Source organism: Sorex araneus, chromosome 4 (genome assembly GCF_027595985.1).
Source record: "Sorex araneus isolate mSorAra2 chromosome 4, mSorAra2.pri, whole genome shotgun sequence".
NCBI classification, from domain to species: Eukaryota; Metazoa; Chordata; class Mammalia; order Eulipotyphla; family Soricidae; genus Sorex; species Sorex araneus.
In genome coordinates, this window is record NC_073305.1 from 88949363 (window position 1) to 88962043 (window position 12681).

Below are 12681 nucleotides of genomic sequence, written 5' to 3' on the forward strand. Positions count from 1 at the left end.
AGCTGGGTCTGGTTCCCAGCAATGCAAAAGAAAAGAGATCACAGAGCTAGTGCAACTGGCTGAGTACATGCTTTGCCTGCAAGTGATCCCAGTTCTAGTTCCAGCCCCCCAGAAATCCTAAGCTCAATGGGTATGAGCCCCTGAGATCAACTTTGTGTGGTCCAAAAGCGAATCCTCCAAAGAGTGAAGTAAAATAAATTAACTTAATAACTGCTTTATTATGTTTATAATATCAGTGCCTTTTTATATTCTATCTTGTCAGTGATCCTTTTATATTTGTGCACGTATATGTCTAAGAGGGGTGAATTACACTTCCTCTTATATAATCTAAGCTTATACAGAGCAGATATAGTGTCTTTATCTATTAGTTTGTATTTTAAAGGTACCTGTGAGTATTTAATATAAATGGTGAGAAAACTACTTTTTAATATATCATCATAGGTAGAAGATCACATGTCAATTTAATGAGCAGCTTAAAAGCTCAGTAAGCATCAAGTAAATAATCGTACTATAATTTTCTTCCCGGCCACATTCGACAGTGCTCAGGGTTTACTCCTGGTAGTGTTCAGCAGACTGCAGGTGGTACTGGGGCTGGCCATATACAAGACAAGCATCTAAATCCCAATCTAAATATACTTTCATTGTCAATCCTGGGAAAATGCTAGAATCACCCCAAATAGTTCTATGACATACAAACGTATTACTTTACAAAATGTCCTTAATTGTTACAGTTTTCTAATAAGTTTTCATTGCTTTTAAACGCCAGACTCTTTTAATTTGTGGGGTACCCCAAGGGTACTCAGAAGGTACTCCCAGCTCAGTCCACAGGTGACCGTGTATACTGGGAATTGAACATGGCTCTCCTGCATGTAAAACATGCTGCAACCCATGGAACTCTCTCCAGTCCTAAAGTCAGATACTTTACATATCTAACATAACTACGCTATTAATTTTGTTTGCAATAGGAGGCAACTACACTTGGGATTTGTAAATAATAAACACTACCACCATGCATATTTCTGAATTCTGCTTCTTTAATTATTATGTTTTCAAGTTATTCTACACAAAAATCCTTATTTTTGAATTGTAGATTGACAAGTTTTCTTCAGTGGATAGATCGTGTATCCCAAAAGATACATAATAAATGTCACAGGACAGATGAAAACATTTAAAGATGAAAAGTCCCTGATGATGAATAGAAAAGATTCGTTTTTAAACCGGCTAAACGAACTTTATATCTGTATCCTGGAAAATAGTGACTCTGGCAGTAGATCAAACTAGGAAAAATAGCGGATCAAGCAAGCTTCTTTGCAAACTATTATTTCTTAATTCTCTAACTTAAATATGCAACATAGTTTCATGAGAACTACCCAGCTCAACCTAGGTGATCAGGTTCACGTGAGGTATTCTATTTTGAGAAGGAGTTTTTTCCAATTCTCATTTTTCCATTGAGTGGAAAGAAGATGCTGTTCACTGTCATTGTGCTGTCTCGGTCGAGTGAGGCAGTTCACAAGCAAAGGGTGCTGGCAGAACAGCCCGTTGCTGAGGCTTATGGTCTCAAAAAAGTGCTCTGTGTTTCTGTCCATCAACCAAGAAGTCTGAAGTTCCTTAATAGTTAGAAGTGCCTGGAAGGAGCTAGAGTGCCCGAAAATGATGGCTAGAGTCTCTGTGATGATGGTAAACCTTATATTGCCTCTATTTTCCAGCCTTTTCAAGAAGTTTCAAGTACTCATTTATATGTTGATGCCTAAAATTGAAAAACCATTTACAGGAAACACACCATCCTTTTACCCACATGTTTATGACATGAGAGGAAGACCCAAATTCAAAAGAGCTGCAGGGGATGAGTTTGGGCAGTCTTTAAATACCGGATGGTAGAAATACAGAGAGGAGGAAATATGGGAAAAAACAATGCTTCTATATAATATTCCTCTGTTCTACACAAGGAAGACAATAAATTAAAAAGGGGCAGAATTTCATCGCTTATACATGCGTACACAACCAAATACCAATTTCAGTAAGGACAATCAGTTTTCTCCAAGGGAATTTCAGTTAAATCATTTTGGAAAAATTGTATTACTTTTCACTACATAAGTATCTTTGATGTAGCAACTGGTTTATGAAAGAAAAGGATGAAATAGAATATTTACATGTGTTTGTGCCAATAGAGATACAAGATATATTTTAGACTGCAGAATTGTTTTCAGTTTTCACTTTCTACTTTTTCTCCTAAGTGTTTGATCTGAAATCAGAACAGAACCATCACTACGGACGAAAGATAATAACTGCCACTGAATAAAGATAACTATGGTAACTGGCTTTAAATGTAACACCAGAAAGCCTTTTTTCTTTGCTGATGAAAAAAATACATGATTAAGTGCTGTACAAATGAAATACTATTCTTAGTTGAAGACCCACCTTATGTTGAGCAAGTTGTGTCTTTATTTTGTGTGGATCATTGGCAATTTCCAGCTCAGAATCCAGAGACTTCTCTGACTCTTCAAGCCACTCCATAAGTTTACTCCATGCTTCATAGAACTGTGAAAGAAATTCATACCTTTGTTGAGAAAACATTCAGGCTTACTCAGTTATGTCCGAAATACTTCATATTTTTTTGCTTTTTTTTTAGGGGGGGGGTTCACACCCAGCAATGCACAGGGGTTACTCCTGGCTCTGCACTTAGGAATTATTCCTGGCGGTGCTCAGGGGACCATATGGGATGCTGGAAATCAAACCCAGGTCAGCTGCGTGCAAGGCAAATACCCTATCCGCTATGCTATTACTCCAGCCCCAATGCTGCATAATTTTAACAGAAGTTAGTATTAATGAAAATTTTGGTGGCCACACTTTTGTGCAGTCGCTCTGCTGCTGATTGACCACGATCCGGAGGCCAGCTAGACTACTTTTGGTCCCAGCAACTGCTTGCAGCCATGTCTCTAGACTGTGAACTAAGCCATAGCCCCATGCTGCCCCAGGAAGGGAATTGATGCAATTTCTAACATAAATCTCCCTGGACTTAATTACTAAAATACTAAAATACAGAAATCCCGGCCGCGTGACTTCATATCTCTTCATGCTCCGCAATGGAAAATTAATTATCAAATGCTTCCTTGTCAGTAGGGCTGTTTTTTTTGGGGGGAAACTCCAACAACAATAGTGAGTTTTGTGTTGAAATATGGAATGTAATCAAGATATAGAGAAAATGAAGTGAAATTTATCAGCTACGCAGGCGGGGGTGGGGGGTGGGGGTGGGAGGTATACTGGGGTTTTCGGTGGTGGAATATGGGCACTGGTGAAGGGACAGGTGTTTGAGCATTGTATAACTGAGACATGAGTCTGAGAACTTTGTAACTTTCCACATGGTGATTCAACAAAATAAATAATTTTTTTTTAAAAAAGAGAATTTTAAAAGAAAGCCACTCAAAACTTCCATGCAGAAGATAAAAGGGAATTTTTCTTCATTTTTTAAAATTTATTTTTAAAATTTTATTTTACTAAAGCACCACAATTTGCAAAGTTTTTCATAGTTGACACAATGTTCCAGCACCTGTCCCACCCTGGTCTCTTCCCTCTACCAGTGTTCCCACATTCCCTCCTCTCTCTAACAGTCCCAAGCCCACAGTCTGCCATCTTAACAGGCACCTCTGGAAATTTGGTTGTTAAAATTTGGGTGAAATGAAATTATGATTTCAGTGCTGTAGACTCCATAGTTTGGATATTTAGCTCTATCTTTCCTTACTACCACCGATGTACCTGAATCTCTTTGGCCCAGCTGCCCCCTATTGATTTTCATCTGACTCTGTGCCCCGTCTCCACTCAATTCCTTCCCTTCCCCTCCCTAAAAAGGAACATTTTAACATATTATAAAATATCTTGAGAAGGCATGGCTTTTGCAGTTGTCCTCATGGTCACTTGCTGTAGCGAACTCAACAACATTAACTTCAAAAAAGCAATAGAAATGAACCTAGAAGTGACCAATGAGTATTCAGGGTGACTAGACATCCCTACCCCCACTTCTTTTGATTAATATGAACTTTCAGAGAATTTCATGTGTCCACTCATGATCCCGCAGATCAGGGTTTCACTTCTAAGATGTTTAAATCCCATGTTAAGAAGGAGGAACAAAAAAAGGAAATGAGGTATAAAGTTTTAAAATTGGTTTTAAATTGATAAGAACAAAATAATGCCATTAACTTCATATTTAATACAAAGATTGTTCAGCATCTTTACTGCTGCTATCAAAATTGTCAAATTGTCACATTAATGACTGTGCCTCTCATGCTCGTTTTATTATCTATGGACACCCAAAATGCATGAGTTCCAACAAATGCCTGTACTGCAGATGATGCGGCATGCGGGTACCAAAAATATGTCATATTCAGTAATCCCGTCCTAAACAGACACTGAAGACAGAGTCTATTACAGACTCTTAATATTAAACTTAAAAAAAAAACTTAAATGCTTCACACAGAAAAGTATTTATGTGGCATATAATCCTATAACAGAGCAATCTGCTATTTCAAATGCTTTAAAAAACACATGCTGATAATTCTGAACACTGAAAACTATAGCTTCCACATTATCTTCTGCATCATCTAACTCAGTCAACCCCCTCAAAATGAAAGACTCCAACACCAGCAACAGAAAAAGCGATGGAGGGGCTGGAGGGACAATACTTTGGGGCAGGTGCATGCAGTTTACCTAGGTTCAATCTTCAATACCCTATATGGTGCCACATGCCTGCCAGGAATGATCCCTAAGTACAGAGCCAGAACTAAGCCCTGAGATCTACCAGGTGTGACCTCAAAACTCAAAACAACAGCAGCCTCACAAAATCAGAAACAAAAACAACCACCCAAAAACCACTATTGAGTGGGGCAAAAGAATGGTTAAATCAAACCTGTCTAACCAGCACAGCAGGTGTCTTTAAAAAACAAAATTTTAAAATTTGAAAAAACAAACAAAAAAAGCAATCCCCCACCGATCCAATTGATCTGCCTAAAAGTAAGGAGCAGTTGTTAGAGAATGTTGGAGAAAGAGAAAATGCTGGAGAAGAAATGAAGACTAGTCAAGAAGTAATGGGATAGCCTCAGAGAGTGAGGCGTAGGACCAATTCAAAGAGAAAATGCTCTTTCAGAAAGCTGTCTCCGGGACTCAATGTCTGGCTCCAGCTCCGACAGCGGCAAAGAAAGTCTGACTAAGAAACTAAATGAAAGGTAGCAGGATAATGAAGGCTGACATCTCATTCTGACCAGGAGAGTACAGGTTGACAGGACAAGGCAAAAACCAATAAACTCAATAATCGAAACACTGAGTCTCTTTTTTGGGGCCTTAATTATAAGGTCCTATCTATGAAATCCAGCTCTAGTCAGTCCTCACAAGATGAGTCTCCGGGCATTAAACTGCTGCCAGGTGATGTTATCACCCTAACAAGCCACAGCTCTCTCAGAAAAATATGCACCAGGGCTTCCAGCCATGATTGTTACTCCTAATGCAGCCTCCTGTGATGAAAGTCATTCAGGAAAATGCACATATGTCAAACAAGAGCTCTTTGATTGCCAAGTTCAGAGAAGTCTCATTAAGGCTTACCTGCTTGGCCCTCTTCCTTGCTTCATCCAGAGATCTTCCTCTCTCCACCAACCGTTGAACAACTTTCTCCCATCGACTCTGAACACTGATCAGTAGGTTCTTAATTAGGACAACATCTTGTTTCTGACTGAAATATTTCAGGTGAGTTCCAGTTTTGTCCAGTTCTACTATTTGCTCACGGTGAGAATTGACTTCATTGGCAAAAACCTTTCCCAAAAGAAAAGGTTCTAATTAGAATGAAATGATAAATGGATCCTCAAAAACATCTTCTGGCACTCTAGGCTAAAATTGTTACAATGATCAAAATAAAGCATTAAAACACCAAATCCAGCCTCTGACAGTAAAACAGCCTGTTACCGAAAAAGTTCTGAAATGACAAACTATTCACGTGAATGACGACATACCTTGTGCTCATCGATTTGAAATAAGACTGTGTCCAAGATAAGACTTGGCCGAGAAGCTACATTAAGGGTCTGTTCAGCCTGTGTGAGCCAGTTGATAAAGTCTTGGAGAGAATTGTGGAATTCCATTGCCAAGTTGAGGGCCTCTTCCAGTTTAGTCTGCAAAGACAGATTATTTTTGTATTTGATGATACTTAATATTTCTTAATCCCAGTTTAACCATTTTCTGGAAGATCTTCTTATCTACTCTTAATATATAATCCATACTCCATTAATGGTTTATAAATACAATAAGCATTTGTAAAAACACTGGAAAACAAAACTCTTTAAGTATAACTTTTTATATGTAATAAACTGTGGCTTAGTTTGGGGCAGTTAAGCACAGAATACAATTCTCAAATAAATATGAGAAAAGACATCCATAAAATTAATTTGGAGGGTCAAATTTATTTATGAAATATACACTGTGCACTGACAATAAACTGTGCATTCTAATATTCACATTATCATTTTTATAGTATTAAACTATAATATTAAGATTCCTTATTAATATTTAAAAACTGACAAAAACATTCATAAACTAATATAAATTCTAATTTCTTCATATAAATTTTTGTTAGATAAGTGCTAATTTCATATGTAATCATCTCTCTCTTTCTTCCTTACCTTCACACAATAAAGCCCTCTGATTAATAAATGTAATTAGAGCTGCATTTTATAACCCACAACTTGAGTGGCTTATACTTTAAAAATGTACAGAGTAACACTTGATATTATGCCTTTATCCTTGAGTTGAGACCATTAATTGTTCTCCTGCGTTAACACAGAATAATGTTTTCCCAATAAATTTCCAGAGTATATAATGAACATTTGAATTTCGATCATTAAAAATTAGCACTGCACTGTAGCACTGTCATCCCGTTGTTTATCAATTTGCTTGAGCGGGCACCAGTAAGGTCTCCATTGTGAGACTTATTGTTACTGTGTTTAGCATATTGAATACGCCATAGGGAGCTTGCTAGGCTCTACTGTGAGGGTGGGATACTCTCAGTAGCTTGCCGGGCTCTCCGAGAGGGACGGAGAATTTGAACCTGGGTCGGCCGCATGCAAGGCAAATGCCCTACCCGCTGTGCTATCGCTCCAGTCCACAAAATTACTCTGATAAATTCTACTCAGAGATAAAGCAAAACCCATCAAATTAAACAACACAAACAGCCATTATGTCATATTCATCAAAGCACATACTTTCCTTTCAGTGAGCTTGGTTTCCACAGATTCCCATTTCTCTTTCAAATTATTTATGTCTTGGTCAATATTTGTCTCTGCAGATTTGGGGCATTTTGCAAGCATCTGCTGGCCTTTCTCCATCAGATTCCTATATGTTTCTTCTTTAACATCAAAGGCAGCACAGATTTCCTACAGTGAAATATTCCTCCAAGTTATATAATTTTTTAATAGTTTGATTTTTTTCCTAATAGTTCAATTTTTCAGTGTATCAACCTGGAACACTCTTGCATATTCATACTATCATATTCACAACCCAAAGACCCTTGTCATATATATCTCTACTATATATTAAAAACCCAGACACATTTACATTTCTGTCTTATGCGTGTGGCAGCAGGGACTGATCCTAGGGTCTCACACATACAAAGCAAGGAACTCTACTGATGTTGAGTAGATGTATACCTATTCTCAACTTTTCAGTCTACTGAATAAAACCTAAGCCCTCCAACTATGCCCCGCCCATCAAGAAATCTCAGAAATGATGCAACCATTACCAACCCAATTTGGTCTGCCAAGGCTCATGAAATAGTATTTTCATTTTTATCAAGAAGGACTTTATTGTAGCTTTGTGACCTAATATGAGTAATTTAACTCCCCTGACACTCAATTTCCTTCTCTGTAAAACAAGGGGCTTTCTAAGTCTCTCCTCAAACTATTACAAAATGACTAATACTGTATTCATTTAACTCCACCCCCAGTAGATAAATAGTTAAGACACAATCTCTAGTAAGACATCTAAATGGATAAACCTGAGTCCAGAATAATAAATCTTGGTGTACCGAGCACTCATATATCTGTTCCGGCTACAACTGCTTTTCATTTAAATCTCTCCCACAAATTATTCATCACCAGGGCTTATCTGAAGTTATCAATTTCTTAGTCTGAAGCCAGATTTACAGTCAGAACAGGAACATACCATGTGGGCATTAAGCTGCTCCCTGGCTGTTTCTGGTAAGCCTCCTAATGGTTTGGATGCCAAAAGATGACGCTCGGTGTCAGTCAGCCACTGCTGCAAATCCTCAATTTCACCATGGAACCCTTTAGCCTGGAGCGATAGAGAGTTTTATGTTCTGAACATAGGCATTGTGACTGTTGAACAGAATATGCGTGTCAAGCAATGAGTGTCCCAGCCTGCTGGCATTTCTATGCCCTCTTAAGAATGGCCCCACACCAAAGGATTGGCCTTTTCTATCTGCATCAGTAGCCCGCTGGGGGATAAGACTGTTATACTAAGAATCAGAGAGCTCCTTTCTCTGTAGCTCTGTTCTTTAGCACACTTACGTTTATTTTTCTTCTTAAGGTTAAAAAAAAATTTAAAACATGGCTCTCTGTAAACCAATTCCATATTTTTTGATCTTGAAGACAGTTTCAGATTTTTTTTTTTACCTGACGCAAGGCACCATCCAGCTGCTGCTTCCGCTGTTCTGTTTTCTCCAAAACATTTTGCCAGCGTTGATTTAAGATCTCCAGCTTGTTCTGAAGGTTGCTTGCTTCTTCTCCTGCACTTGATTCAATTAGATCATTTCCTGCCTTATTAACAGCTTCCACTGTGGACTGATGGGCTAATACATCATTTTGGAGAACCTGAAAATATTATAATATTATGTTTGGTAGTTTGAAATATGTTAATAGCACTTTGAATTGACTCTTTCATTTCTTGGCTATGAACATTTTGCACCCAGATCATAATATGAAATTTTTACAGTAAGAGTTTTAAAAAGATAGTCTTCTTTTCCTTTAACTTTGAAGCTTTCCCAGTTATCCCTATAATCCAGCAATATTTCTTTAAACAATCACATAAGAATATTTTGCCTATTATCCCATTAGATAAACTTTGCAACTGTTGACATTAAATGTCTGCAATGAAAGGATTTAAAATATTTTATTTGATTAAAGTTAATTTTAATTGAATTCAATTTCCATATCTTAAGAAAAAAATTTATAGGTATTTTGTACATATATACATTCATTTTCAAATAAGACATTTCTAAGATATATGGTGCCATAATTTATAAAGAGCACTCCAAAAGGACAAAAATTACCTCAGAAAATCATTATACCAATGAGTTTCATTGTATTCCAGGGATACTCAAAAGAATATTTAGCTATTCTTTGATTAGAAATTAGATACAGGGCATGTATACTAGATATCTGTTATGAACAGAAGACACTCCATTTTGTGTTAACAAAAGTTATACCATTTTGTGAACTTCTTTTATTGTGTGTGTGTTATAGTTAGCTAATAAGCCATGCTGACACATCTCCTTATCAATGTGGGGCATATACTTCCCGCCTTAAACTCGGACTGGCCAATTCAATGTCTTAAACTCGGACTGGCCAATTCAATTGGCAACACTCCAAATTGACTGGTCAGTGGACCCTTAAAAGACAGGTTCTGATAGCCCCTGTCAGAGTTGGACAGAACCTTTGGATCTTCTCCCTGTTTCCAACACACTTGGGACCTGGCATGAACCTATGGATCTCTATCTTGGTCCCAACATTGCTGAGACTGGGATGAACTCTGTCTGACTTGTCTCCAACCTGTCTGAGGGACATCGCTGCTCTTGACCCCAGTCCCTCCACCAACCTCACGTCAAGTTCACTGGGCAATCCCAAGCTGAGACTTTGGAGTTCACTGGTGGCCTAAGACATGTCACTTTAAGAGTGCCTGGTTTGTGGCTTCAGTCAGCTAGAGGTGAAGATATGACTGGAATATGAATGTTCTTAGCTGGATGTGCTTATATATATATATACATATACATATATATGATTTCAGTGACTATATTGTATTCATGGTTATACAATAAATTAAATGTGTTTAAGCATATCTGATTCCACTCACCTCTATCACACTCATAACAATGTCCCAATAAATAGCACCTTCCTTTTATATCATAGAAATATAATAGTCGGATACACTAACCCAGGGAAAAAGTATGGGTGCAGAAAGCAACTGTTAGGCTAAGAAAGTAAATGTCTAATGCAGACAAGAATTAATTATACTTCAGGGGATAGAGTGAGAGCATAGTGGGTAGGACACTTGCCTTACATGCAACTGACAAGGTTTCGATCCTTGGGACCCCATATGGTCTCCCAAGCCTGCAGTACTAATTCCTGAGAGCAGAGCCAGGAGTAAACCCTGAGCACCGCGGGGTGTGGCCAAAAACAACAACGAATTACACTTTTAAAGCACAAATATAGCTTCGTAACAGTTTCCTTTTAAGAATGCATGTTTTCACAAAACAAAACAGAAGCCCTTCCTCTAACCTCAGTAAGAGTGCTAATACTTCCTGATGACCACTGGCTCAGCAACAGGAAAGAGAAGGAACACAATTCTTCTGTTGGGACATTCTACATCTGGAACGAAAATCAGACCCAGGGGATTTTCAGCGAAGATCACTTGCCATTTGTGGTCACTTTCTCTGACCGGATTCCTTCCTGCGTTAAGGCATCTGGTGAAGGAGTGTTTGTCAAAGGCACTTACACAACCAGCTGAATACGAAAGCCATCTTGATATAAAGGGGGCATATGTTAACAAGAGAAGCATTTTTCACTGAGAGAGAGTTACATGTTTGTTGTGGTCCAAATATAAAATATACTTCTATAGAATTCCTTCTTTGGAACGGCCCAGGTCCTGCTATATAAGGCAAAGCCTTGGGGCCAGAAATGCAGGAGCAAGATGGAAAGATTCCCTCCCTTTCCTTTAATAACTGTGCTGGCAAGTTCTGAGTCCTTTAACTTTTGACCTTTGAGAAATGGAAGGAGAAATGAGGAGAGGCCTCCAACTGCTTTGAGGCTGATGAAACGAAATAACTGCTTTCCTACTCATTTCCCATCCAAAAAAGTGGATCAGGGTGCTGCTTTTTCCTACACAAACTGTCTTCTACAAAGGTCTTGTTACTGACATGAGGTACTTAGAGGGAAAACAGTAGGGCGTTTACCTTGCACATGGCCGACCAGGGTTCAATTCCTGCATCCCTCTTGGAGAGCCTGGCAAGCTACCAAGCATATCTTGCCCGCACAGCAGAGCCTGGCAAGCTACCCGGGGCATACCGATACGCCAAAAACAGTAACAAGTCTCACAATGGAGACGTTACTGGTGCTTGCACGAGCAAATCGATGAACAACGGGACAACAGTGCTACAGTCCAACCATGAGCAAATACCAAGAACAAATATTTTGTTTTTATGCAAATTTTTGCTCAGAAAAACATATATTTAATAAAAATATGATGCAAAGACCTGATTGCTTAATTATCTAATTGCTTCATTAGATATAATTGGAAAATGACTACACATAGAGACAGTGTCAAGCAAAAGAGAAAGAAAAAAATTTTACTTTGGGCAATAATTACTGTGAAGAAAAGTATAAAAAGGAGACCTAGGGGGCTGGAGTGATAGCATAGCGGGTAGGGTGTTTGCCTTGCACGCGGCCGACCCAGGTTCAAATCCCAGCATCCCATATGGTCCCCTGAGCACCGCCAGGAGTAATTCCTGAGTGCAGAGCCAGGAGTAACCCCTGTGCATCGCCAGGTGTGACCCAAAAACAAAAACAAAAACAAAAAAAAAAAAAAAAAAGGAGACCTAGAGCAGGAATAGTGAAAAATTATATATAATGATGTTAAGGTACTAAAACCCTATTCTTTGTTTTAAGATGCTACCAAATATGTATAATAAACACTTTTCTGTTTAATAATCATGGTAAAATTACTGAAAGCCAAAATTTAGGATCTAATAGTAAATAAAATAGCACTATTAATGTGAATCTTAAAATTCTATGACAGACTGTTGAATGCCAGGATAAGCCTGACGTTCCCAAACTTATCTGTCTTACCATCCTCTTTATAGAAAAAAAATTACTCAGTTACCCCCCAAAAATGTACATTTTCCAGCAAGCAAAAACAAAGCTCTTCCAATTACCACTATCACTCCCTCTAGAATTTTTGTGTCTCCACTAACACACAGAGGGGTCAGATATTAACCAATTTGGGAAACAATGGGATAAACTCTACTGAATATAACCTTGCTTATTTTAGGGGTTGGGGGGTGGCATCCACACCCAGCAGTGCTCAAGGATCAATCCTAGCAGTGCTTGGAGACCAAATGCAGTGCTAGAGATAATCAGCCAAATCAGACCAGCATGTTACCAGCTATACTCTATCTCCAGACCAGATTTATGTTAAAAACTAAGTATCACAAAGATGACAATAATATAAACTCTTCCCCAGTACCTCTTTAGACAAAATGTTTCTATTTATAAAGTTTAGCTCAAGTAAAGTGCTGGTACCAATTCTTTTGACATAATAAATATCTAATGACTAAGAAAATAGTGAGATACAAAAAAAATCCAGTGAAAAGAGAGACACAAATGGGGTTGGAGAGACAGTGAGTTCAGTGGATATAGT

At 38.2% G+C, this 12681-nt stretch overlaps 1 protein-coding gene across 10 annotated transcripts in view; it reads right to left on the minus strand.

Moving 5' to 3' along the window:
• The window catches only part of DST (dystonin), a 558535-nt gene that overhangs the window by 37069 nt on the left and 508785 nt on the right, over positions 1-12681 (minus strand). For all 10 annotated transcript variants that reach the window (XM_004605867.3, XM_055134251.1, XM_055134257.1 and 7 more), the window contains 6 exons: positions 8664-8861; positions 8194-8322; positions 7236-7406; positions 5994-6149; positions 5590-5796; positions 2419-2538 (listed from right to left, as the gene is read on the minus strand). In XM_004605867.3, coding sequence (XP_004605924.2) covers positions 2419-2538; positions 5590-5796; positions 5994-6149; positions 7236-7406; positions 8194-8322; positions 8664-8861 — 981 coding nt within the window. The remainder of the gene's footprint in view (positions 1-2418; positions 2539-5589; positions 5797-5993; positions 6150-7235; positions 7407-8193; positions 8323-8663; positions 8862-12681) is intronic.